Consider the following 26,552-nt stretch of genomic DNA (forward strand, 5'->3'; position numbering starts at 1 on the left):
ACACACACACACACACATATATATATAACTGTACATATATATCAGTTGAAAATTCAACAATTACAGCAATACAAGTAAATAGAATTTGGCTAGACACCTCTAGAACCTAAATAAACATATTTTATGCTATCAAGAAAAGTAAAAGCTTGGTACATTGTATAGACTATCTATGATGGATGTTCCCGTTTTGAAAAATTACATGCCTTTCCCTGGTTTACTAAAAACTGTCCTCGCTGAAAAAAACAATGAGCAATGCTTGTACGAGGTATAACATTATGATCACAAAATGTATGAACATAATACTGTATATGGTAGAACTGATGTGGAACATTAGCTGCAAACAGCAGAGATGGATGTTTTAGAAGTTAGTCATTGATTTCCTGTTGAAAAACCACTTCTTCATTTGTTGGCGAATACAATTTATAATTTAAGCTGTATGAATGAAATGAAGACCTTACAACTTAACTTCATCAGCTTTAAATGTCAAAATACTACGTCTGGCTGTGGGATGATTAGACTAATTGATTAAAAAAAAACTGAAGAATTTTCAGAGCTGTATTGATTTTTCTCAGTGATTTCACTAAAACACAGGATTATTATTCTTACATGTACTATTGATTAGTTTCGGTTTTCAGACCCACACAGACTACTGCTACACAAACTGTGCACCCCTACATATTTGCATCAATCACACTAATCCTTTCTTTCCACGTTTTTACATGAACTAGTTTATAAGACACAGACACAAAGGTTTGAAATATTTATTTTTTAAAATGCTTCACTATTAATAGAATGAATGATAATTAGAACAATTTATTTTGTAAGAATATATACAAACAGTTAACATTTTTAAGGCATTACAGACTGGACCAAACAAGCATTTTTTTTTTTTTTGTTATAATAGTCACATCAATTTGGAGATGACAAATATGGTCTAGACATTTTTTTTTTTTTTTTTACATATATACTTGGAAAAGCATTTTAAATGTAAATTACTGTGTTCCTTAAAGCAAAAAAATAAAAATAAAAAGTTTCAAACTTTGGAATGCATTACTTGTTTATAAAACACAGCAACGTCATGAAAGCTGTCATTTAATCAGAGTCCTCATCATCCAAGTACTCTTCTGCATTGCTTGCAGTCCGTATGATCGCTGTAAAAGAAAAAAAAAAAAGAAATATCCATAACATCTACTACTTACAAAAGCTATTAATACAGATATTTGCATTCCGTTTTTGGCTTTTAATTATACCACTGTAGGTGGTATAGTGCTCAAAGAGTTTTTGGTGCATTTACTGAAACAACTAGAACTACATGAGGAAAAAACCTGACATCAATAGCTCTCATTAAAAGGGGCTGGAGTAAAAAAAAATCATAAAGTAGTGCGAACCGGTTCTTTTGAAACCAGGTACCCGGTTCCTGCTTTATTAGGGATCTGGTTCGAGCGAGTACTAGTATGCTTTAAATAAAACCGATTATTAAAAACAAAAACAAAAAATCAAAGACTTTTAATTTGTCAAAATACATCTGATAAACGATAACTGACGCTTCACACAGAAAAAAAAAAGAGAAGAAAAAAACATGCACTGACTGTATATTTGCGATTTGTTGTCCTCGTTTTGGACTACTAACTGATCGTGGCTGTGGCGAGTTAAGTTTGACTTATTTTTTTGCTCTGTGATTATTGTGGTCTTTCTAATGTTTTTTTTTTTTTTTATGCAGACATAGAACTGTAGCACTAGTGCTTGTTTATATGCAATGTTTGCTGGTGCCCAAGGGTGAGGGAGGAGATTCCCTTATACGGGGTTTGGGGGAAATAATTAAAATAATCTCTTTTAAAAGCCTGTTTTTTAAACAACAAAATGTAACATTTTTAGTAAATGTTTAGTAAACCCAATATCTAGTCAATAAAACATTTACTTACAACCATCGTCGCTGTGTACTTACAATATTTCTGTGGGTATATATTGCTTGTATATGGCACATTGTTGTATATTTTCCGTATTCAATGGGGCTTTGTCGTTATACCATTTTATAGAGTATAGTTCAAACAAAGTGGATGGATCCCTAACCCTCTAAAGTCAGTTATGTGTTGCTGCTGTGGCTGCTAGCGTTTTTATTTCTGAAAGAGCCGGGATTCAACTCACAGTCTGATCGAGCATAAACAATAACTCAGATAGGAGTAGTTTTTAAAGTAGCAGCATAGACGGAATAACGTAAAATACAATAATAGTAATGCGTCTTAATGATCATAAACAATACATAATATCAGTAATAAGGAAAATATGCACAAATTACATGAAAATGATTGACTGCATAAACACAGCTGTCATGTTTTGTAACTTTGATTATAAATCTCTTCCCAAAACTATGGATATTTGGAAAAAAAAACAAACAAACCAAAAAAAAAAAAATTTCTAAACACTACAGTTTCATACCCTATTGTAATTGTGCATGTCATATGGACAGGTAGTGCATACAGCTGAACTTCTACACCAAAGCAATTAAGCCAGTAAAACGAGAGAAACAAAATTTGTGCATAATAAAGCATTTGTACTTCAACTTAATTATGCATTCGTGTTTTCACACAGATAGAAGTAACTGTTGATTAGCGCATAGACAACTTATTGCTTAGTAAAGAGCAAAAACATTTGGGCGCTTTTCAGTTTGCAAAATTAAGTCATTAAGGAGATTTTGTCTTTCATCAGTAAGGTACTTTTGAACGTGCAGAACTGCCAAGTGATTAAGTCGTTCTTGGCTCATCCATAGTGGTTCACAAGTCACTTTGCAGACTAACATCACAGTACCATACTACTGAATACAAAAATAAAATATACAAACATAGTACTGAATATGGAAATGACAAAAGAAAGTGGTCTCTGACACAATGTGACCCATTCAGGTTTCGTCACTTTGTGCAAGAGCCGAAGGTCTATGAAAAGCTTGCGTGACTAGGACACAGAACTTTAATTTCTAATGAAGGAGAAATAATGCTGATTTTCCTGTTAAACTAATCTGATGTGGAATGTTATTCGATAGGTATGCTGTTTCTCGTGTATTTTACCATTATGAGGTGGAATCTTTAAAACATATCATATATGCACCTATGTCTACATGTATACAAGATGCCCCTTGGGAACTGGAATCGGAATACCCAGTTCCAATGACACATACTCGGTTCAGGCCCGATTACAAAAATCTCATCAAATGCACATCACTACAAAATAGTACAGAAACAGATCTTCAAAATACAATCGTCTGCCCGTTTTATAAAATAAAAAATAAAAAATGCTATCTGGCCTGATCTTGCTTTTGTCTCTAAAGATACAACTGTCAACTTCATTCCACAATACAGGATTACACAATGTGCTGTGTTCAAACACATAACCGCCAGTTCTTCAGACAGCAAGATGTTCAGTAAAGGCTGCCTCCATAATGACTCAATATGACACTGACTAATTTACAAAAAGTTGTTTTTTTTTTTTCCATATACTGACAATGATACAGTGTTCCATTAGACATTAATGTTTGAATTGAATTTGAAAATATTAATTACTGGGTACTGTGGAGGAAAATTGATTCTATCCTCCTTTTCCAAGAAATTTTATCATGAGTGGTGTGAATAGTGTTGCTCCTGTGCCAGCAGAGAAATACAGTAAGCATGTGCTGATCTTTCTATATAGTTGCTGGGAATCAATTAGTTCAGTATATGGAAGGCATTTAAAATCAGATACCCCTAAAATTAATATTTTCAGAGCACTTTTACCATAAGTAAGGCACTTTGAGGCTGCAATATAGGTCATGTAAAAATCTATTTTAAATTCAATATTTCAACCGTTTATGCTCATTGGATTTTCTACATTAAAATGAATAATGATTCAAAATATTTTATAAAGGGCAAGGCAGTTTATCTCTGGAGATCTGTTCAGTTCAGCTTTGGAACCATTAGTACACCAAGTACCTAAGGAGGAGTCAACTAAAAGGGCTTGTCTGACATCAAATAATTCCAGAACATGGAATGGTGTGGTGGTAAGCATTAGGTTTGACCAAGTCATCATTAAGACACTGGTTTCACATTCAGTCTTATAACCCAGTTCAGAAACCATCAGATACAGTGCTAAAGAATGCTCCAGTGGTGACACTTACTTGATCCTTGCTTCCTTTTAAGTAGGGATGCACACTGTGCATTTGTAGCCATATCTAGGGCCAGTTTCTTCTCATTATTTAATATATCTGTTCTCGAACCTAAAAAAAAAAAAAAAAAAAAATAAGTAATTGGAATACATTTTAAATAAACTGATGTGACCAGAATAGAATAGCAGATCTCAATTTCATTTAAAAAAAAAAAAAAAAATCCTTTATGGGATTAAAACAGAACAGGAAATGATCGTGTAATATAACCAAAAATTAAATGCAGTCGCAAGTTCTTTTTTTTAGCTGTGTTTTCTTGTTTTGAAATCTTTATCGCTTAGTAGCTATGCAAAACGAAGAATAAATTCAATTGAATATATTAAGTTCTCAGTAATTTTACCAGTTCTTTTTTTCATAGCCACTTTATTTTGTTGAGTTACTTAACCTTACATCATCAGCAGCAGCAGACACCATGGAATAGTACAGTAATAGTGCATGAGAGCATGGGCTGTGCTGGACAGTGTCTCTTCTATGCGCATTGGTAGGCCTGCAACCAACAAAGAACTGACAATATCCAACACCACCTGCCCTCAAGTGCCTTACTGCTTTTATAAAACAGACTTATAAAATGTTTTATAAAAAAAAGAATGAAAAAATCTATATATAGTTTCTAAAGATTTATTAACATGTTGAGTTATAGCCTTCCACAACAGAAAATCATCCCTATGAACTACAAATAATATTCAGGCAAAACACTTTCCCTTTTTTTTGTTTCAGTAAATGCAATTATTATTATTATTTTTAATAAACACTTTAAATAACTACAAAAGCCATGCTTAGATGTGTTTCAGTTCATTTTTCTGACTTTAAAAAACAACTTTAAATAAAAACTTGCTTAGTTGTACATTTGTGTGGTGCCTGCCTTCCTGCATATCCTAGGTGACATTGTTGCTAGGTAATTCACTCCCATTGGCTCTAGGGCAGGGCTTCTCAAACTCGGTCCTGGGAACCCCCTGTGGTTGCTGGTTTTCATTCCAAAACGAGCTCTCAATTACTTAACTAGATCCTTAATTGAACAGATAATTTGCTTAAACAGACCTTTTTACTTGTTTTCTGCTCTTGCACAGTTGCATATTTCAAGTTAGCTATAACATTTCATAAGCAACTTGAACTGCAACTGTTTAAGAGCTGAAAACAAGTAAAAAAGGTCAAATTAAGCAAATTATCAGTTCAATTAAGGGTTTAGTTAAGTAATTGAGAGTTGAAGGTGCTTTATTTTTTGGGGGTATTAATTTCAATTTTTTTTCTAGCACGTCAATGTTACATTTTTGTACCTGTAAAGAGAGTGACTGCGTGGTAGTAAGGGAGGAGAGTGAAGAAAGGAGAAATTCGGGTGGTTAAGACATCGCGTATAGTAATGTAAATACTGCTGAAAAATATCCACAATTAGAAATGAATGAAGTCAGTTTCACAAAACAATGGCCGATACCAATTAAAAAAGGAGGGCCATAAAACCGAACATCTGACAATTGGAATTGACCAAAGTTACAGAAAATGACTAGTATGTACTACAAATATCAAAACAGCATCTTGTTTAAAATAGAAACTGGCTATTTAAAAGTAAGTTATATAAAAGTAGTTCCATGATGCTGAATATTTTAACAGCTTGGAACACCGGTGGATTAATCAGCATGCAGCATTCTAACAACATACTGTGTGTTTTACGGATTGAAAAAATATGAATTACGTATATTTAAATGTAACACTTAAAGAATATGCATAGCAATTTTGCTGCACAAACCGAGTATTAAAGTTATAAAGTTTTTTGTATTTTTGGTTCCGGCGTCACAATGATTAATTGTGAATATACTGCATGTGGTGGCTAGAAAATGTATCGTAGAAAAGGCCAGGAGAACGAACTGTGGCCTACCTGAAAATTGCCAGAAGCACATGATCAATAATTCAGGGTTTTCAATAAATAAATAAATAAATAAATTAAAATACGGTTCAATCAAAATAATAATGATAATAAAAAAACAACGTATGGTTGAATCCACTCACTAGCAATGTGTGTTTGTGACGCGTGAATAAAAGAAGAGATTTCTTGGAAGGTAAATCTATATTCTGTATTTGGAGAGAGTCAGGGTGTTTATAGTGTTATAGCAAAGTGAGCAATAAGGAATACAGTATTATTGTTTCTTTAGTTGCATTAGTGCAGTAGCCGTTCGAGTTTTTAATTTTAACTATAAAAACTGTAACAGTACCAGTGGAAGGAGACTCTGTGAACTCCACAGCTAACTACATCGAGAGTAGCCATTTCCCAGACAATCATATTAACGTTATTATTGAGGCAGGAATAAATGGCACCTCACCCAAAATACATTTTACTCACAGTAAATTGGAGAGTAAATTACTCAATGCCCCAAAACCTTATCTGAAGAGATGATTATTAGTATTATTGCACAGAAATTCGTGACCAAAGTTCTAAAATCTTGCAGTGCTGAAATGCATGACCAGCGTAGTGCACTTGAAGTCTAGATGACCAGATAAGCATGTGATGATTATTATTTTTTTTATACACATATAAACACACAGCTATCACCAAAAGTTTTACATCACCCTACAGAATGCACTACTTTTGCTTCATAAAAAGTCACATTAAACCTGCTTAATAATGTTATGTTAGCATACTGAATTTCACATTGTTTTCTAGTTTTCCATATACTTAATGAAAAACTGACAAATACTGAAAAATGTGACATTTCGAATGTTTTAGTATTATGTCTTAATCCTTAAATTCTAGGTGACGCAAAACTTTTGGCCATAGCTGTACACACAGTATAACTTGAGAGTTATGAACACCTTCGGAACGGAGGTTGTTCATAAATCTGAAATGTCCGTAACTCTGAATATTACTTTTCAACAGTTTTAATAAATATGCACACCAGCTATCTACATCCTCAAGCTGATGAATACTATAAGGTTACAGCACAATAATGCAATGCTTGTATTGTTATGGTTGTAAATTCTTTAAAAACAGTACTACAAATGGAAAAAGGCTAATTAAGTTACCATTGAAATTGTAACTGTAGTAAAATAACAGTTTTAAACATTTAAAGCTAAAATGTACCCAGAAAAATTGTCTGTAGTTGCTTTGAAATCTGTCTCACATTTGTTGTTACAGTAATTCTGCCTTCATGATCAGCACATCATTTACAGGAGTGACCATGTGGTTGCCATCGCACACCTGGTTGAGTGAATGCATATGTCCTGCTGAAAGTGGGGTGTTCAAACTTTGAGTTTCTACTATACATCATTATTTATTTATTTTTTTTCTGTATAACTCAGGCCCATTTTCAAAAATAATTGGAGATTTGTAATATCTGTCATACAGCCTACTATGCCTCTGAGAGAATTAGATTGCTATTCCAGAACCACTGTATAAAATTGGCCAGGAGTGGGCGAGTCTCCAGCGAGGAAATCTGGTGCATTTGCTGGGTCTCATAGATGGTAGTTAGATATTCTTTAATTCTTTTTAATGTCTGCAAAGATATTCCTTGCTGTATTTAATATTTTCTTGCTCATTGTTGAATTTTTCTCTGTCCTCAGTTCAGCATGGTAGAAATCTTTTTGGTTTTCTGATACAAAGACATTTTAGAGATTGCCGTATCACATCGACATTAGGGTTCACTGCAGCGAAATACTGATCTAGTCCACAATGAATTTGATTTCTATAAATCGTTAAATTCATATGAGTTTCCAAACCGGTGATAATCTTTAGATTATTTCACCCAGGCTTCTAAATAATAATAATAATAAAAAGACACACACACACAGTATCCCCCCCCCGCCCCTGGACTTTTCCACAATTTATTGTGTTACAACATAGAATCAAAATGGATTTAATTTGGAGTTTTTGCCATTGACCAACAAATAAAAAGTCCATAATGTCGAAGTGAAAAATAAAATTTACGAATTGTTCTAAATTAATTAAAAATATAAAACAGAAAATAATTGGATTGCATAAGTGTTCACCCCCTTTGCTATGACACACCTAAGTAAGTTCTGGTACAACCAATTGTCTTTAGAAGTCACATAATTAGTTGAATGGAGTTCACCTGTGTGCAATTAAGGTGTTTCACATGATTTCAGGTTAAATACACCTGTCTTTGGGATGTCCCACAGTTGGTTTGTATATTTCCTAACAAAAACTACATCATGCTACATAAGCGCTATGTTTGGCTCAAGCCTATCACCGCACATCATCCTGACAAAACCATCACTACCGTGAAGCATGGTGGTGGCAGCATCATGCTATGGGGATGCTTCTCTGCGTCAGTGCCTGGAAAGCTTGTGAAGATAGAGGGCAAAATGGATGCAGCAAATTACAGAGAAATCCTGGAGGAAAACCTGTTGAAGTCTGCAAGAGACCTGGAACTTGGGAGAAGATTAATCTTCCAGCAGGACAATGACCCCAAACATACAGTCAAAGCCACACTGGAGTGGCTTAAAAACAAAAAGGTCAATGTCCTGGAGTGGCCCTGTCAAAGCCCAGACCTCAATCCAATTGTGAATATGTGGACAGTTGAAAACTGCTGTTCACCAAAAGGTCCCCATCCAACTTGATGGAGCTTGAGCAATTTTGCAAAGAAGGATATACAAAAATTGCAGTGTCCAGATGTGCAAAGCTGGTAGAGACTTATCCAAATAGACTCATGGCTGTAATTGCTGCGAAAGGTGCCTCTACCAAATATTGACTCAAGGGGGGTGAACACTTATGCTATCAATTATTTTCTGTTTTGTATTTTGTTTTGAACAATTTGTAGATTTTATTTTTCTCTTTGACACTACTGCACTTTATGTTGATCAGTGGCAAAAACTCCTAATTAAATCCATTTTGATTCCATTTTGTAACAATAAAATGTGGAAAAGTCCAAGGGGGGGGGGGGGGGGGGGTGAATACTTCTGAGAGCCACCGTGTGTGTATATTATAATTATATATTCTTTAGCTTGTGAGCAGTCCCTTTATCACATTTAGCAAAAATATACCATTACTCAATTCTGTGTGCAAAACTAATAAAAATAAAAAATATACATTTCAGCCAAACAACAACTTTATGTTAAGAAACAAGGAAATGCATGTACACGGATTAGGGAGTCGTTAACATGTAGAAAACAGAAGTACTGATTAGAGGAGAAACCTCAAAATGGAGCGAGGTAACCAGTGGAGTACCACAGGGATCCGCATTAGATCCTCTGCTCTTCCTAATCTACATTAATGATTTAGATCTGGTATAATAAGCAAACTTGGTCAATTTGCAGACAACACAAAAATAGAAGTGGCAAACACTAATGCAACAGCAAAGATCATCCAAAATTATCTAGACAGCATTCAGAACTGGGCAGACAGAGAAAAGTGTAAGGTACTGCATGCAGGCAATAAAAAAATGTGCATTAAAAATACCACATGGGAGTGTGACGAAGTGCCCGCCCCTGTGTGCATTTTCTGTTATATGTTGCGTGTGGTGTGTTAATGTTGGTATATAGTCATTGGTACATGGGATATAAATGGGTCTGTGTAACACAAGTGTTTAAAATGTATATTTGTATTTAGGCACGAGGATTGCACAGCACTTCATGTGAAAGTAAAATGTAATAATACGTGAGCACGGGGAATTGCACTTTATTAATTCACGTGCAGTTGTACCGAGACTCCAATTGAATGATTGATTAGCAATCGAGTCTTGGTACAGCTGCATAAAAGCAGCATGTTTTCACCCACTCTGGGTTGTGTGTTCAGTGAGTGGAGAACGGGATTGGAGACGGAGGAAATAATAAGTATAATAATAATAATAACATAAAGTAAAAGAAGCTCACCGTGTTTTGTTTGGTCCGTTTTGTTTGTCTGGTTATTTTGGCGAATGTGTCATGTCCTGTTTTTGTATTGTTACAACCGTTTATTTTCTGTCTGTTTGTTTATTTATTAAATGCTGTGCGAAAGCATTCGCTCAGCTCCACCAAACTCCACATCTCTCTCTGTTTATTTGGCCTGTTTCTGGTCTGACACCACCCACTCCGACCATCTTTGTGACAGGGAGATATTGAAATTGAAAAAGACCTAGGAGTTTATGATGACTCAGAAATGTCTTCATCTAGACCAGGAGTCTCCAACCCTGGTCCTGGAGAGCCCTTATCCAGCAGGTTTTAGAAGTGTCTTAAATCATCAGTGGCTAAAGATCTGGAACACCTATTAATCTTGACTAATTAAGCCAATAATCGGTTCAACGAAGTAACCGATTGGTTGAAACAAAAACCAGCTGCCACAGTAGCTCTCCAGGACCAGGATTAGAGACCCCTGATCTTGACAAAAGTGGGGAAGCTATAAAAAAAGGCCAACACGATGCTCCAATATCGTGAAAAGTGTTGAATTTAAATCAAGGCAAGTAATGTTAAAACTTTACAATGCATTAGTAAGGCCTCATCTAGAATACTGTGTTCAGTTCTGGTCACCTCGCTACAAAAAGTATATTGCTGCTCTAGAAAGAGTTAAAAGAAGAGCGACCAGAATTATTCCCCCAAAGCATTTTGTAGTCCAGTACTGTATTTTAAAATCTTAATGTACTCACCTTTGTTTAGCAACATCTCTACAATATCAGAGTAGCCCTTCCAAGCAGCAGCATGCAAAGCTGTGTCTCCAAGCTTATTCTGCAGACATAAATAACAATAAATGGTCCCTTTTATTTAGTATGAAAATCCATTACAAGAGTTCTCTCAAATGTATTTTGATTAAGTACGTACCTGTTGATCAAGTTCGATATTAGCTTGTCCAAGTAACACCTCTACTACATCTATAAAAACACAATAAAAACAAAGCTTTTAAATGCAAAGGTATTCACTATTTTATAAGTAAAACATCTGTGTACTTCTATACCACTTGGTGGCACATCAAACATAACACTTATCATGCTTGTATGGTTAACAGATAATGGCATGTTTCATGAGCATGATTGCACCTATAGCTTTCTAACCTATAGAAAAACACTTTACTTCTCTATACAGTACCACTATAAAATATTGACTAAGGCAGAAAAACACTACAGCAAGCACAATGCAGTATAGCCAGAAGAGAGACATGCATTAAGCAAAAATATATTTGGCAAAAAACACCAGAAGCAAGGAGAGCAAACCTTCACTTTGTCCAGAATTGAAACAGAAAGCTCAACAGAAGACTGAAAACAAAAACAAAAAAAGTCTGAAAGGTTGAAAATTAAAATAGATTCTATCCTGGTAGCAGATGTTTGTAACTTTAAAAAAAAAAATAAAATAAAATAAATAAATAAATAAATAAATAAGTAAAGTAGCTTACACCTATTACGTTTATAAAGTTTAGGCTTCTGAATCTAATAATATATTTACTAGAATAAGTTATGAGCAATTAAGATTGCAAAAAAAAAAAAAAAAATTCACTATTCTCCGATCACTTAATAACTCTCTTAACCACCCAGCTGCCCATTTATTTTGTCAATTTCGATGTCAAAAATGTCTATTTTTTTATTGTTGATTGGTTATTCTAAGCCTATAAGAAATCCACTGGGACAGTTTTCAAAGTTGCTTTATTTTTTAAAATCAACACTAAATTTTTTGTGAAAAAAAAATTTCAATAAAACTATAACAATATCAAAATAACTATTTACAATTGAGTATACAACAAAATAAATAACAGTATAAACATGTATTTATTTTTTTATACAAAATCGCAGCTTTATTATAACAGTGCAGAAAAAACTCATTATGCAGTCATATCACTTTTTAGAAATTATTTTTTGTGCGATAGATTTGAAAGCACGGTTCAAGACAGTCCATCTTCACATTCCTTGCACCAAAACTTGGTTTCTTTGCACACCTTTCCCCCTGTGTCATTTTTCTTAGAACAGCACACTGCACATTGTCAGCGGTGGGGTTGGGGGCTTGCTTGATTGGGTTTGGTTGTATGTAGTTCAGAAAGTGAAGTTCAGGATCTGCATACTTCATCAGTTGCTCCATTACCTGCAAGAACTTCCAAGAATTCAAGGTATGTCTGTGGAAAGTTCTTCACCAACAGCAGAAAGGCATTCCAAAAAGAGCCTGGTCTAAAAGATGGCAAAATATTTTCTTGTAGTATTTCTTCTGCTGCTTTCTTGTGGTGGGGTAAAATGAGAGTTCCTGGTCACTCCGATCTACACCTCCCACTGTGTTATTGTAGTCACAAACCACCCTAGACTTGACTACATCATCCAACCTGTGATGAAGCTGTAAATGGGAATCTGAGAGAAGCAGGGATAATATTTTCCTGGTCAATTCTTATCCATGTCCTAATATTCTGCAATGAAACATCACTTTCTGTATCCTGTTATATATCAGACTTTCACTGCTACTGTCATCACTTTCTTCAAATTTCATAATCTCTATCTACTCCACTACTAACTGCCTGCCACGTTACTTTGTAATGTGCTTATCTATGAATGGGCTGATCTGTAAAGCACATTTCTTTAGGCACTGTTGCCATCTGCCAGTAAAAAAAAAAAAAAAAAAAAAAAAAAAAAAACACTAAACTGCAGGCTTCAGTGGTCCTTATTCTGCCCATTGAATTAGTACAACAAAAAGGCGTGGAAGAACCTCCTGCATGCTATTCTGGCGGGAGTGACATTTGGACATGCTTGCACTCTACGTGGAAATCGTGGGATAAGCATCTGGGTGGTTAAAAGGGAATTTCTTACCGAAGAGAGTTCAAAAGATATCATATAAAGTTGCATTTTTTACAGACTACAAACCACTACTTGCCTGGATAAAATAGGCATATAGCAGACCAGCAAAGAAACAGACTAACTTTCTTATTTATATTTGAAATAATTTCAGTTCAACAATAAAACTGTTGTATTGTAAAATTTACATTGTTCAACCACTTACTGTGCAGATTACAAATCAAAATACCTTACCTTTGTGCCCACCGTGACAACCCCAGTAAAGAGCAGTATTTCCAGCTTTGTCAAGACCATTGATGCCAACTCTGTTATCCAAACATTCTCTTAACCAGCTTAGGTTACCTGAAATGATTATGCATCATTAGACACCGCTGGACAATTTATTTATCTCCGACAAAAATTACAGTACCTGTAGCAGGGGAAGCAATTCCACATTACCCACTTAACAACTAGGAACATGTATCGATATGCTGTTAAATATTTTTAAATGAATTTATACTGAAATATAGTAGTCGCCATGTAAAGGAACATCTCCTAAGAGAACACTTTGGCTAAGAGAACAACCTTGTGATGAAATTGATTTTTCCCATTGTAAATGCTCTGCCTAAAGGAGCAGGAGCTTCACTTAAAAGAACACCTTTTTGGCACAGATAGCGATTTTTTCACAACTGATACAGTACTGTTTTGTAACCTGATAACTCGTCATCAAATTTAAATTCAAATGGTTTATTCAAGGTTTTCAAATGTAACTTGTGGCACACTGATTGGTTTACTCAATCTTTCCAGAACCGCTATCATTTGCCTTGTTTTATAATCGGATTTCCACATGCACCTCATTCTCAAATTGTCATGTGAACAAACAGCAAAATGCGCCGCTGTTTATCTTGCTACAAACAGATAGCACTTGTTTGAGATCCTACATTTTAAACAACATCAGTATTAAAATGAAAGACTATCGGAAAGACTATCAGACTCAAAAGTTTTATTCAAGCACATAATATCAAACAATCTTCACAGCCAAAACGCCATATTTACATGAACAATTAAACAAAGGGTTTATTTTCCAGCTTACTGCATATAAAACACCAATTAAAAAAATGAAAAAATAAAATAAACATTTCAAAAGAAACTAGTGTGTAAACTAGTGTAAACTGGGATATGTACACACAAAACTGTAAAAACGAAAGTAGTTTTTAATCTAAAACGAAAATAACATGGATTTCACTTGGGTTACTCGCAGCACAGAATCCAGGCTGTGCTGCTGCAGCCTGCTGCTTTGCAGTTTTCTGATCCAAATGTTTCTGCTGCAACACTGTGGCTAGCTTCAAGATTAAATTTTTCTTACTGATAATTTCCCTGGCGCATTCCGTGTACAAACAAAGGAATTGATGGCTGCTAGGTCCAGTAGGCCTTTTCAAAATAAAAAACGGGTTGTAAAAAGCAGTCAAAATGATGGCTCTGGTGGTTCTAGCTAGATGGGATTATAGATGGGATTTATTTTCGTGATCCTGCTTTCAAAAGCCCATCAGGGTATTTAATACATGTATTTAGGAAAAGTCAACAATGGACAACCGCGTATCTTTCACACATGCAGTGAAAACCATCAAAATGACTGCCGTGGCAGTTCTAGTGTTAACTCTCTGGAAAAGTCATTAACAATAAGACAAATTGCTTGGGTCTCACATTGCCAACATGTTCATTACATATGCAGAAAAATATTTTCCTAAGTTATGTTTCTATCATGGCTGCTTAAACATTTTCATTCAAAATAAACATGAAAACTATATATTTTCTAAAACTAGATAAAAACACAAAATTCAAACTATGACATTTTATTTATTTTTTTTACCTTTGTTCTCTATTTTCCGACCCCTCTGCACAAACTGCATCAAAGGAAACTATATACATTCTGAAACTGTAGGTTGTGAGGATTACATGGTACTAGACTCAAACATGAGGTGAAATGTAACCCCTCTCGAACACCCAAAAAACAGGTGTGAGTAATCACAACCGGAAATGAGAAGCAGCACATAACTAACGCTGTGATAGCAGGTGACTGCAAACTGCCTCCATATGTGTAATTGAGGTCGTAACTTTGTAAATGCATTTATTTGAGGTTTAGTTTTTTCCTCAAAATTGTGGGTTGGAAATTTGGTCTGCGTTTTATATGCGAAGGAATGCGGTATATTTTAAGTGTTATTTTTCATTACAAGATCAAAATCTTTTTTTTGGCACAATGGGGGGAGGCGTTTGAAAGTTCAGGATTTTATTTTATTTTTTAATTACAGCACACATCTTAACTTAAGCTATATCGTACAACTGCCAGATAACTTATTTTGGCTTTATTGGCTTTCAGAAGGTTGCATACAGTGCTCACAGCGATCCCACCTCTGGCAGACTGGTATGCAGAATAGATGCGCTGGAAAGTGAAATAATGTGTCAGATGTCAAAGTGGATATGAGAATGGCAGTGACGAAGCCAATTTGCGAAGAAAAACCCAGAGGCATGGTAAACTCAGCCTGCTACTATAGTACGACTGTTCTGTTTTTACGTTAATTTGTGCTAGACCTGTTAGAAAGTCTGTAACAAGACTGTGGAGGGCACTCAGGGCCGGAGGTCTAGTCCATGGGTGCCCGAAGGCTACCTGGAAATACACTAACAGTTACATGCACACCAGTGCGCCGACAGGAAGTGGCCATGGACCACCTCCCCCCGGGGCCAGGCTCGCTGCGAGGTGGTGGCCAGGAAATACTTACTGGTACCTTAAAATTAAGGGCCATTTAAGAATGACAAATCCTGTAACTGATTAGAAGACCACTTGTTGTTCTCCAAGTTGTTATGAGTTACTGTACTAGCAGACATATCTCATTAAGTAAACATTTATTTCACTATATTAACAGATTTTACTGACACCTCCAGGCATGTCAAAGTTTGTAGATGGCGCTATGCATTTGACTGGTGCCTTTTAAGCTTGAAATCCGCTGCCAACTGGTAATGTATGTTGTTTATCAGCTTAATCTATAGCAAGTGTCGGTCACAATCAGTAAACTGTAATTTGCAGTGTTAAGTTTGCTCTTATTACGATGGATCAGTGGCTGGTTCGTGCAAAAGGAAAAAATTAAACACAACAGCAGTCACATACAGAGAAGCCACAGGCATGTTGGATTTTTACCAGTATATGTACATATGGGGGGAGGGGGGGGTGGTGGTGTCAAGTACCACAGAGGGGTTGCGGGCCAAAAGGTTTGTGAACCCCTGCACTAGAGGGCACAGCAGTTACTTTGGGTTCACTGCAATTGAGAACATTTTTTTTAATGTGCAGCTGGGGACTACCTTGCGCTGCTTAGTTCGTTGCAATGGGTATTAACTTGCGTACTAGACTGGTACTGTACTGTCCTCAGTACTAACCAGAGAACCTTCCCCAGTTAGTACGCTCCTTTTAGTTAGTTGCAATTGACCCATTGTGTCTGGTGGTCAACTCCGTCTTAGAGAACACTTTGCTTGTTTCCTGAGGTGTGTTCTCTTACCCAGAGATTACTGCACATGTTTTTATGAAAGTGTTGATCAATATCACATAACAGTTTTTTTTTTTTTAAATACTTAAACAATATATGTTGCAATTATTGTTATGGAGTTAAATAAATAAATACATTTTAAAAAATTGAAAATGTAAAGTTACCAACCTCTTTTGGCAGCTTCGTGCATTGGATTGTCTATGGATTCTGCCTGCTCTGCAACTAGGGTTTAAAAACAACAACAACTTATTATATATTTGACGAGAATTAATCCTGCAATGGTGCCCTAGTGCAGATGTTGCAGTAGTCAATATCATCCTTCCAGCTACCTATTTAAAATATGTATATAGATCAATGTTTTTGGCTCTTATGGCACCAAGTCCATTCTCACGCAGGACATTTTCCCAACCAGGTCCAATTAAACACCTAGTTGGTCTGTGGATTCCTCAAGGTCAAGGTTTTAAGCTGTGCCCAAACTGGATTGGATTGGGAGAGCATCAATGGAGTACCAGTGATGTAAATAATAAATTATTCCATGTTTATTAAACTTTGAAATATAATATCAGTTTAATATTGGAGAGACTTCTATGGTATTTGCTTTCCCACTGTGGAACTTCAAATACACAGTATATTCTTATATTATACCAACTCTGTAAAAATGCTTCTCAATAAAAGACTGACAGGAATCAAATAAGCGATATATATATATATATATATATATATATATATATATAGATATATACTATATATATATATATATATATATATATATATATATATGTATGTATGTGTGTCTGTGTATGACATATATATGATATATATACATACTATATATATATATATATATATATATATATATATATATATATAAAATATATAAAACCTGCATTTGCTAAACAACATAAATAAATTAATACATACTCAAAAAACCCTCCCTTGACCTGGCCGACTTATCTAATTTCCATCCCATCTCCAATCTCACTTCTCTTTCAAAAACTCTCGAAAGGGCTGTAGCTAGTCAGCTGATGAAACATCTCACGGATAACAACCTGCTTGATTCTCTACAGTCTGGTTTCCGGCCGCATTACAGTACTGCAACTGTTCTGCTCCGGATTGTGAATGATCTCCTGCTCAATGCTAATGCTGGTGCTCCCTCTGTGCTTGTCCTCCTTGACCTAACAGCCGCTTTTGACACCACAGAGCATGGTATTTTCTTGACCGCCTTCAGAAGTATGCTGGAATTTCTGGAACCTGTCTCTCCTGGATGTCCTCTTACCTATCCAGACGCATGCAGTCTGTTTTCTATGCTGGCAGTGGTGTCCCCCAATAATCTGTTCTTGGGCCCCTTCTCTTAAATATCTACATGCTCCCCTTGGATCACCTCATCCGTCAACAGAGCCTTATGTTTCACTTCTATGCTGACGACACCTCTGGTAGCCCCTCTGCCATGGTCCGGCTTGCATTCAAGACATCGAGGCCTGGATGTCAGTTTTCTTCAGCTGAACGCTAGCAAATCTGCACCTCTCCTAGTAATATCTAAAACTCAACTTAAGAATCTCAATATAGCTGTCCTGAACCTCAGAAACTGTCTGCTGCTGCCTTCCTCCTCAGTACAAAGCCTTGGTGTACTTCTTGACAGCAATCTCTCCTTTGATGCCCACACCTCCTCCATGGTCAAATCTTCCTTCTACCATCTTCAAAACCTCTCTAAAGTCTGTCCGTACTTTTCACTCCTAGATGCAGAGATACTCTGTCATGCATTTGTCTCCTCTCGACTCCTGCAACTCTATATGGTGGTCTCCCAGCACACACCATAAACCAACTTCAGCTAGTTCAGAATGTCACTGCCAGGATCCTTACCAGATGTAAAAAACGTGATCACATCACCCCCTGTCTTACCCAACTGCACTGTTCAGGATTATTTTCAAAACTCTCCTGCTCACCTACAATGCCCTTCATCACACAGGTCTCGAGTACCTCCTCAACCTGCTGACCCGCTATGACCCTGCCCGCAAGATGAGGTCCTCCGAGACTGGCCCTGCTTATTATCTCCAAGCAAAAGTGCACCACACTTGGAGAACGCTTGTTTAGCTTCATGGCTCTGACTCTTTGGAACACTCTCCCAACTTTGGTGAGTGATGCTGCCACCATCGCTCGCTTTAAATCAACTCTTAAGATCCACCTGTTCTCTCTTGCCTTCCATGGTCTTTAAGCCTGACATATGCTATTAGCTGCTGTGTTGCTGCTACCATTTCATGTATTATGCACTTTCCACTGTATTTAATGTACTATGCTTTTTTTTTTTTTTTTTTTTTTTTTTTTTTACTGTATATCACATATTATGCATTTCTCTGTATTAAAGGAATTATGGATTTTCTTGTTGTTACTGCATCTTGTAAAGCACTTTATGATGGTGGTCCTTTATTTTTTTTTTTGCATTACATCCACAAATAACCACAATGTTCAGAGTTTTTTTTTTTTTTAAGCTTGCTGAGCTGTCATTTTAAAAGCATAAAGGAGTGACTTTGGGATAAATATATCTGCCTACCATAATTGCTTGGAATTAGCCCCGTCCTGCCTTTACAGGTCCCTTTCCACCAGTTGCTATCACTCTAAAAATAAAAATAAACTTCATTAAAAATGCACTGAACACAAACATTAAAAGTAAAGAACATAGCAAAAACAATGATTAATGACTCACCGTATCAGAAATGTACAGTATGTCTCCTTCTTCAAAATATAATTCATCTGGCTGCAAGAAAGTGAAAACATTATTTATTTATTTTTTTTAAATAAAAGCAATTCTAAAGTGTGTGGCACTATGACCATGGGTCTTTTCTTCAGAAAAATGTAAATCTCTATAATGACAATTCGTCATGGAGTACTGGTAAAGTCCGTATCTATGACTATGGGTTTGACAACATACAACTCCATTTAGCTTTGTTGGTAATCAAAGCTGGTAATGTTGTGCAAAGGACTGTTTTGCATAAAAAAGAAAAAATGCTGTCTGTTTACCAAACCAGAAAAAAAAACTCCTTTAATTCCAGATAAAAATGTACTCACGGTTCTTGGTTCAAATGTAAACAGGGCTCTGAATACTTTGACCTGTCCTGAAAAACAAGAAGGACAATACAATGAAATCTCACGTCATTTTAGTCTATTCAACTCTACTTTGACTTTGCACCTATAATTAGTCTGAAGGTGAGACAACGACATTAAATTTTTTTGTTGTTGTTTTAACCCTTTGCGGTCTTATGTCAGACCAGGTCGAACATTACAATTTTCCCTTTCTAGTCAGACATCATCAAAAAGATGTCAAGCACAGGTCTGTAGTCGTTATTTCTCTCTGGAAAAAGCCGAGTGAGACCGCTGAGCCGAAAGAAGCTGAAACAAAAGGGGCATATCTGAGAAATACAGATAGCCCGTGCACCACAGAGATAACAAGGACACAAACAAAGGCGATAGCTGCTTCTGCATCCAGCGTTCAAAGAATATCAGACATTTACAGAGGCTTGGATCATAATTATTCAGGAATTTGGTGATAAAACGAGTAATCAGGAGAGGATTTATCAGTATGCACGTCTATAAACAGGTATGTGAAAAATATAGCAAACAAAGGGTGGGGCTTGGCTGGAAATGCAGTACTGATGTTCTTTTGGTATGCAGGGCCTTTTAAACCGGTTTTACTCTGAAAAAAAATATTTTAAAACAGCACATGTAAAATAAACAGGGTGTGTGAAAATAAATTGGACCTGGCGTGCCTGATAAGCGCTGAATAAATGGACCGCTAAGGGTTAATAATGGTTTTAAGTTTGAATGAAAACCAATTAAAATAATCCAAGATACCCATTATTTAAAAAAAAGAAGGAGTTCCTTTTTATATAAAACTTTGTCTCAAAAGGATATACTCAGTCACTTTCATAAGTATAGCGGACAGCCAATCGGAGGGCAAGATTTTTGCCAGCTATGACGGAATTCAGAATAGTTGCATGCATATATATATATATATATATATATATATATATATATACACACACACACACACACACACACACACAGTACCAGTCAAAAGTTTGAGTACACCTGCTTGAAACCAGGTTTTTCATGATTATCTATGCTTCTTATCTATGCTACACTTAATATTTAATTATATGATACGTGTACTTATATAAGCTGATATCATAAATTAATTTTTAAATGAAAATGTAAATCTTGTCAATTTCAATGAAATGGTCACCCAAAACAAGGGGATTTCAGTCTGAAGCCCAAGTCAGTTAAAAGTCTGAAATGTGTATAACACGGTGTTAGAACACTGGCCTAAGTATAAAAGTGTCTTTGTTAGATGTTCTCTGAGTTAACCTTCTGTCACCAATTATTGTTAATGGGTGAGGGTCCATGATTACTATAAATACAGGTAGCATAGGCACAAGTTTGTCATTCCTGAATGTAAGGGAGCACTCAGTTAAGCAAAGAAAAAAGACAAATCGCAAGAACTTTGCAAGTGTCTGCAACTGCAGTGGCCAAGACCAAACGATTTGAAGAAACTGGCACTCATGAGCACCAAACAAGGTCAGGCAGGTCAAGGGTAACCTCAGAATCAGAGAACAAGTTCATCTGAGTCACAAGTCTGCGAAACCGGCAATTGACTGCCCCTGAAATACAAGCTCAGCTAAATGCTACTAGAAGTACAGATGTTTCAACATCAGCTGTTCAGAGGAGATTGTGTGAAGCTGGCCTCTAGAAGAATTGCTGCAAAGAAACCATTGTTAAGAGTGCAGAATAAGAGGAAGAGACTTGCCTAGGCCAAAAAACACAGAAACTGGACGGTTGAGGAGTAGAAGTCGATCTTATGGACCAATGAGTCAAAATTTGAAATATTTGTGTCCAACCGCCGAGTATTTGTAAGACGCAGAGAGGGTGAAAAGTTCTGCATGTGTGGTTCCCACTGTCAATCATGGAGGAGGCAGTGTCATGGTCTAGGGTTGCTTTGCTGGTGACAAAGTTGGTGATCTTTACCAGCATGGCTATCATAGCATACTTCAGAGGCATGCCATTCCATCAGGATTACGGCTAGTTGGGCAGTCCATTCTTCAGCAAGACAATGACCCGAAACACACCTCAAAGTTGTGCAAGAACTGTCTGGCGAAGAAGGAAAGTGAAGGACAACTCAATCTAATGACCTGGCCTGCCCAGTCTCCAGACCTCAATCGCATAGAATTTGTATGGGACGAACTGGACAGAAGAGTCAAAGCAAAGCTACCCATAAGTGCCCTACATCTCTGGGAATTGCTGCAAAAGAGCTGGGAAGACATGTTGGGTGATTTCCTGCTGAAACTTGTTAACCGAATGCCTCGTGTTTGTGAAGCTGTTATTAAGGCAAAGGGTGGCTATTTTGAGGAATCCAAGATTTAGAGACAATTTTCAATTTTCTTGAACATTGCTTTGATACTCCTTATGTTTTGTATATTGTAATATGTGTTTTCATTTAAGTACTTACAGAAACGTATACGACGTAAAACATTGTAAATTATGGAAAAAAACCTAGTTTCCAGCAACTGTACTCAAACTTTTGACTGGTACTGTGTGTGTGTGTGTGTGTGTGTATATGTGTGTGTCTGTATATATTACACACACATTACACACACACACACACACACACACACATACAGTGCCTTGCAACAGTATTCAGACCCCTGACCAATTCTCTCATATTACTGAATTACAAATGGTACACTGAAATTTCGTTCTGTTTGATATTTTATTTTAAAACACTTAAACTCAAAATCAATTATTGTAAGGTGGCATTGGTTTTATGTTGGGAAATATTTTTAAGAAAAATAAAAAACTGAAATATCTTGCTTTCATAAGTATTCAACCCCCACACATTAATTTTTGGTAGAGCCACCTTTCGCTGCAATAACAGTGTCGGAGTGTGTCGGAGTGATTCTGGCCCATTCTTCTTGGCAGATTTGCTCCAGGTTGTACAGGTTGGTTGGACGACGGTTGTGGACCACAATTTTCAAATAGTGCCACAGATTCTCAATGGGATTGAGATCAGGACTTTGACTGGGCCACTGTAGGACATTCACCTTTTTGTTCTTGAGCCACTCCAATGTTGCTTTGGCCTTGTGCTTGGGATCATTGTCCTGTTGAAAGGTGAATATCCTCCCAAGCTTCAGTTTTATAGCAGACTGAAGCAGATTCTTTTGCAGTATTTCCTGTCTTTTGCTCCATCCATTCTTTCTTCACTTATAACAAGATGCCCAGTCCCTGCTGATGAGAAGCATCCCCACCACCATACTTCACTGTAGGGATGGTGTGTCTTGAGGCATAGGCAGTGTTAGGTTTGTGCCACACATAGCACTTTGAGTTTTGGCCAAAAAGCTCTTATCTTGGTCTCATCTGACCACAAAACCTTTTCCCACATCGCAGCTGGGTCACTCTCATGCTTTCTGGCAAACTCCAGATATGCTTTCAGATGGTACTTTTTGAGTAACGGCTTCTTTCTTGCCACCCTCCCAAACAGGCCAGTGTTATGCAGAGCTCTTGGTATGGTTCACTGGACTGGTTGAGGGACAGCCTTTTCTTGGCAGTGCCTGGGTGGTGTGATGCAGCTTCCACTTCTTGATTATTGATTCAGCTGTGCTCACTGGGATATCCAAACACTTGGATATTATTTTGTACCCTTTCCTTAATCTATGCATTTGTATTACTTTATCTCTAGCTTCTGTAGAATGCTCTTTGGTTTTCACTTTCCTTCAGATTCACAGTTACCAGTGATCCTTCAACAGTGGGGTTTTTATCCAGAAAATGTGATAGCAACTTTAATGGTTCACAGGTGGAGGCCAATGGTAAGGTAATTGGGTCATCGTTAGGGCAAATTCTTTCATCGGTGCAAACTGGGCGCTTCCACACCACAGGGGTTGAATACTTATGCAAGCAAGATATATCAGTTTTTTATTTATTTTTCTTAAAAATATTTCCCAACATAAAACCAGTGTCACCTTACAATAACTGATTCCGAGTTTCAGTGTTTAAAAATAAAATATCAAACAGAATGAAATTTCAATATACCATTTGTAATTCGGTAACATGAGAGAATTGATCAGGGCTCTGAATACTTTCGCAAGGCACTGTATGTATGTGTGTGTGTATGTAATAATATATATGTTAGCAATGGGAAAGAAAATCACTGGTTGGCTAGAGCGGATGACAAGGCATACTAATCCCCCACTAGCAAAAGACAATGTGAGAGTAACGTTTCCTTTTCTTTTTCAGTTTATTTTTCTGCATTATTTTGCTACAAAATTACATATAAATAATAGAAACACTGTAGTTTTAAATAGACGATTTGCGTAAAAGTGTACTGGTAAATTAAAGCCTATACATAATTTATTTACACTTTCTCTGAATTAATATTGAAAAAAACTCTTTAAAATCGGGTTATACGTATTCACAGGGATGTAATATCATTCACCATCTGAAGCGTTCTGTTTATTATGAATGTTTGTTTTTTATTGCCATCAGTAACTCCATCAAATTTTATTGCCATCAGTAATTTCTGAATGTTTTTATTTCCAATGAAGCATTGAACGTGTTTTTGTGGACAGCAATTTAGTTTAGCATAATTATTTACATACTACGGTTTTCTTTTCCAGTTTCTCAAAATACTTCCAAGCGCGGCTTTGCCTTGTTCCTTTGTTTAGGGATGCCATTTTATTAAAAATATCTAACAAACATGAGAAAAAACACTTGCCATTAACTATCTTACCCGTGGACTGGGGATACCATACCACGTCCACTACAGCATGAAAACAGAGTGCACCAATGAAGTGCCAGATCGACTGAGAATAAAATTCTCCCCAGTGTCAATCTTTCTGTTGTACAGCTACTTTGTAAAAGCTACTCTGAGGTAATTGCCATACCCCTTCCTTTTTATAATATCCACCCTTACTGTGGCAACAGACTGAGAGCAGGTGTATACGTGACAGGCTGACTACTGTTTTTGATGATAAATTACTAAAATGAATACATCGAAATAAGTGACCATTTATACATCTAGCATATTAAACATTTAAACACTTCTTTAGGAGTTCATACATTTGAAATTCCCATCCCTAATAATAATAACGATAATATACTGTGTGTATATATTTGTAAATGTTTACAGACATTCTTGGAAATACCTAGGTATTGTTAAGGGGTGGGGTAAATCCATGTCAGGTTCCTGTGGCAATTCAAACGAAATGTAATGATTGGCCTACGAAATTATGGTCTGCTCTATTATTTTCTGTAGTGCTGCAGGAGAATTACTATATTTCCCTAAATACGTGATCAATTATTGCTGACATTTTTATAACAGACATTGTTAGCAAGGACAAAAATACAGAAGATAAAAGAAGCAAAAGGGAAGAGGTTTATTTTGTTGTGACTCAAGGATTGCGTGAATACACACCAGTTTTAAAGTACTAGATCAGAGTACTTCCTCTTTCTTGAGATTTCAGGAACTTCAATGGTTCGTTCAGAATTTGACAGTTTAAGCGATCAAAGTCAGTATGTGTTTTTTGTTTTTTTCATGAAATTTTTCTTGCAGTACCATTCTGTTAAATATTGGATTTTTATAAAAAAAATATAACCAGTGATAAACATTGATTCTTTAGACTGCGGGAACTTAATGTGCTTCACTCCCTTGCAAAAGCACATTTAGTTAGATGACAGGACTCACGCCCTAATTTTAGATTCATGATTTAGATTTTACTGCTCGGGACAGCACACCCAATAACTATCTAAAGACACTTCACAATTCTTGTATTTACTATAGGTACAGGGCACACTTTACTGTCAGTGCCTCTGTCAGTGCTTTGCTCAGATTTATTTCTTTATTACACAAACTATTAAATGTACAAAAGACAGGTATAAGCACAGTGTGCATGAATAAAGCTTTCCTGTGTCAACTGTGAAATGTGACAAGCACTGACTTGCTCAAAACAGGGTTGAGTCCTTGAAGGAAGACTTTGATAACATATACAGCTATGGCCAAAAGTTTGGCATCACTATAGAATTAATATTTTGTTTCATAAAGTCTAATGAAACCTGTTGAATGATGTTACTTTAACATATTGAATTAAATACAGCTTTTTAGTTTTCCATATACTTTAATGAAAAACTGACAAAATGTAATTTTATATATTATATATTTGAAAAAGGAAAACTGTTGTGAACTAAAAGGAATAAAATCAAAAAACAAAACGGTAATGTTGGTACATAAAAATGTAATAATTGATAAACAGAATCAATAATATCAGTACGTTTCTGACTACAAGGTTTGTAGTGGATTTAGCTCAATTTAACGAGGTCAGAAAAAACATCTACATTAAATATGCATTGCAGTTGTCACCAATAGTAAAATATAAACGTCGCGTCATGTTTTCAAAAGGCACTTTATGCACATTATAATAATGTATTATTTTACTTAACCAAAATGGAATACAGTGAACACAGGCAATATTTCGTTCCAACATTATATTAATTAAAACAAAACAAAAAGTTGTTCTAGACCTAGAAAAAAACAATGGAGATCACTGTGCATTACGACTTACTATGCAGATTTACTAACAACAACCCATAGCAGGCCTGTACATCTGACTTCCAGTTTTACGAATGTAGAGAAACGAACTGTGTAGTGCATAGGGGACGGGTGGACGAAAACAGGAAGTAAGCCGCTTCACCCATCAAAATCTAATTAAAATAAAGTGTTAACAAACATCTAAATTATATTTAAGTCATTTAAATAAGCTTTCGACATTTTTTTTTTGTTTGTTTGTTTTATTTTATGTATTGAAATGCATCCTTTTTTGTTTGATAAACTCCCTAGGTAGAAACCAGGAAGTAATCCACTGTATTGAAGTTTCTCTATGTTCTGTGGTAATACAGATTACAATTCCGGTAGTTTGTTGCAGATTTCATTTCTTTACCTGGTTTCGCTGGTTTGGGTGGTGGCTTGGACATCTTGTAGAAACGCCTCAAAAAAACGAAAAGAAGATTACAGACTTTCTGAAATTAAAAGTTGTGTTTTTCCTCTGTGTAAGACAAATAATGAGGAAGTAGACAGAATGTGAGCAGCAATTCGTAAGGGTTGTGCTGAACGCTGTGCATGCTGGGCCATGG

General features: G+C 36.1%; 1 protein-coding gene across 1 annotated transcript; it reads right to left on the reverse strand.

The window, feature by feature from the left end:
- Positions 1–747: 747 nt before the first annotated feature.
- LOC121318973 (osteoclast-stimulating factor 1) lies at positions 748–26,552 on the reverse strand. The gene is made up of 10 exons (XM_041256216.1): positions 26,360–26,552; positions 19,449–19,495; positions 19,087–19,137; positions 18,934–18,997; positions 16,554–16,607; positions 13,105–13,212; positions 10,928–10,977; positions 10,756–10,834; positions 4,145–4,243; positions 748–1,151 (listed from the first exon to the last, which is right to left on the reverse strand). The coding sequence occupies exons 1-10, from the start codon at positions 26,391–26,393 to the stop codon at positions 1,093–1,095; spliced, it is 645 nt and encodes a 214-aa protein (XP_041112150.1). The 5' UTR covers positions 26,394–26,552; the 3' UTR covers positions 748–1,092.

This window comes from Polyodon spathula, chromosome 1, assembly GCF_017654505.1.
Source record: "Polyodon spathula isolate WHYD16114869_AA chromosome 1, ASM1765450v1, whole genome shotgun sequence".
Classification (NCBI taxonomy): Eukaryota; Metazoa; Chordata; class Actinopteri; order Acipenseriformes; family Polyodontidae; genus Polyodon; species Polyodon spathula.

What these genes read in the sequence shown, in the direction of transcription:
- LOC121318973 (XM_041256216.1), bottom strand. Translation starts at nt 26,393, where the DNA reads ATGTCCAAGCCACCACCCAAACCAGCGAAACCAG. An exon ending in TTACATTTGAACCAAGAACC is followed by an intron (nt 19,138 to 19,448) that starts GTGAGTACATTT and finishes ACTTTCTTGCAG; the next exon opens with CCAGATGAATTATATTTTGA. An exon ending in TACTGTACATTTCTGATACG is followed by an intron (nt 18,998 to 19,086) that starts GTGAGTCATTAA and finishes TTTTATTTTTAG; the next exon opens with AGTGATAGCAACTGGTGGAA.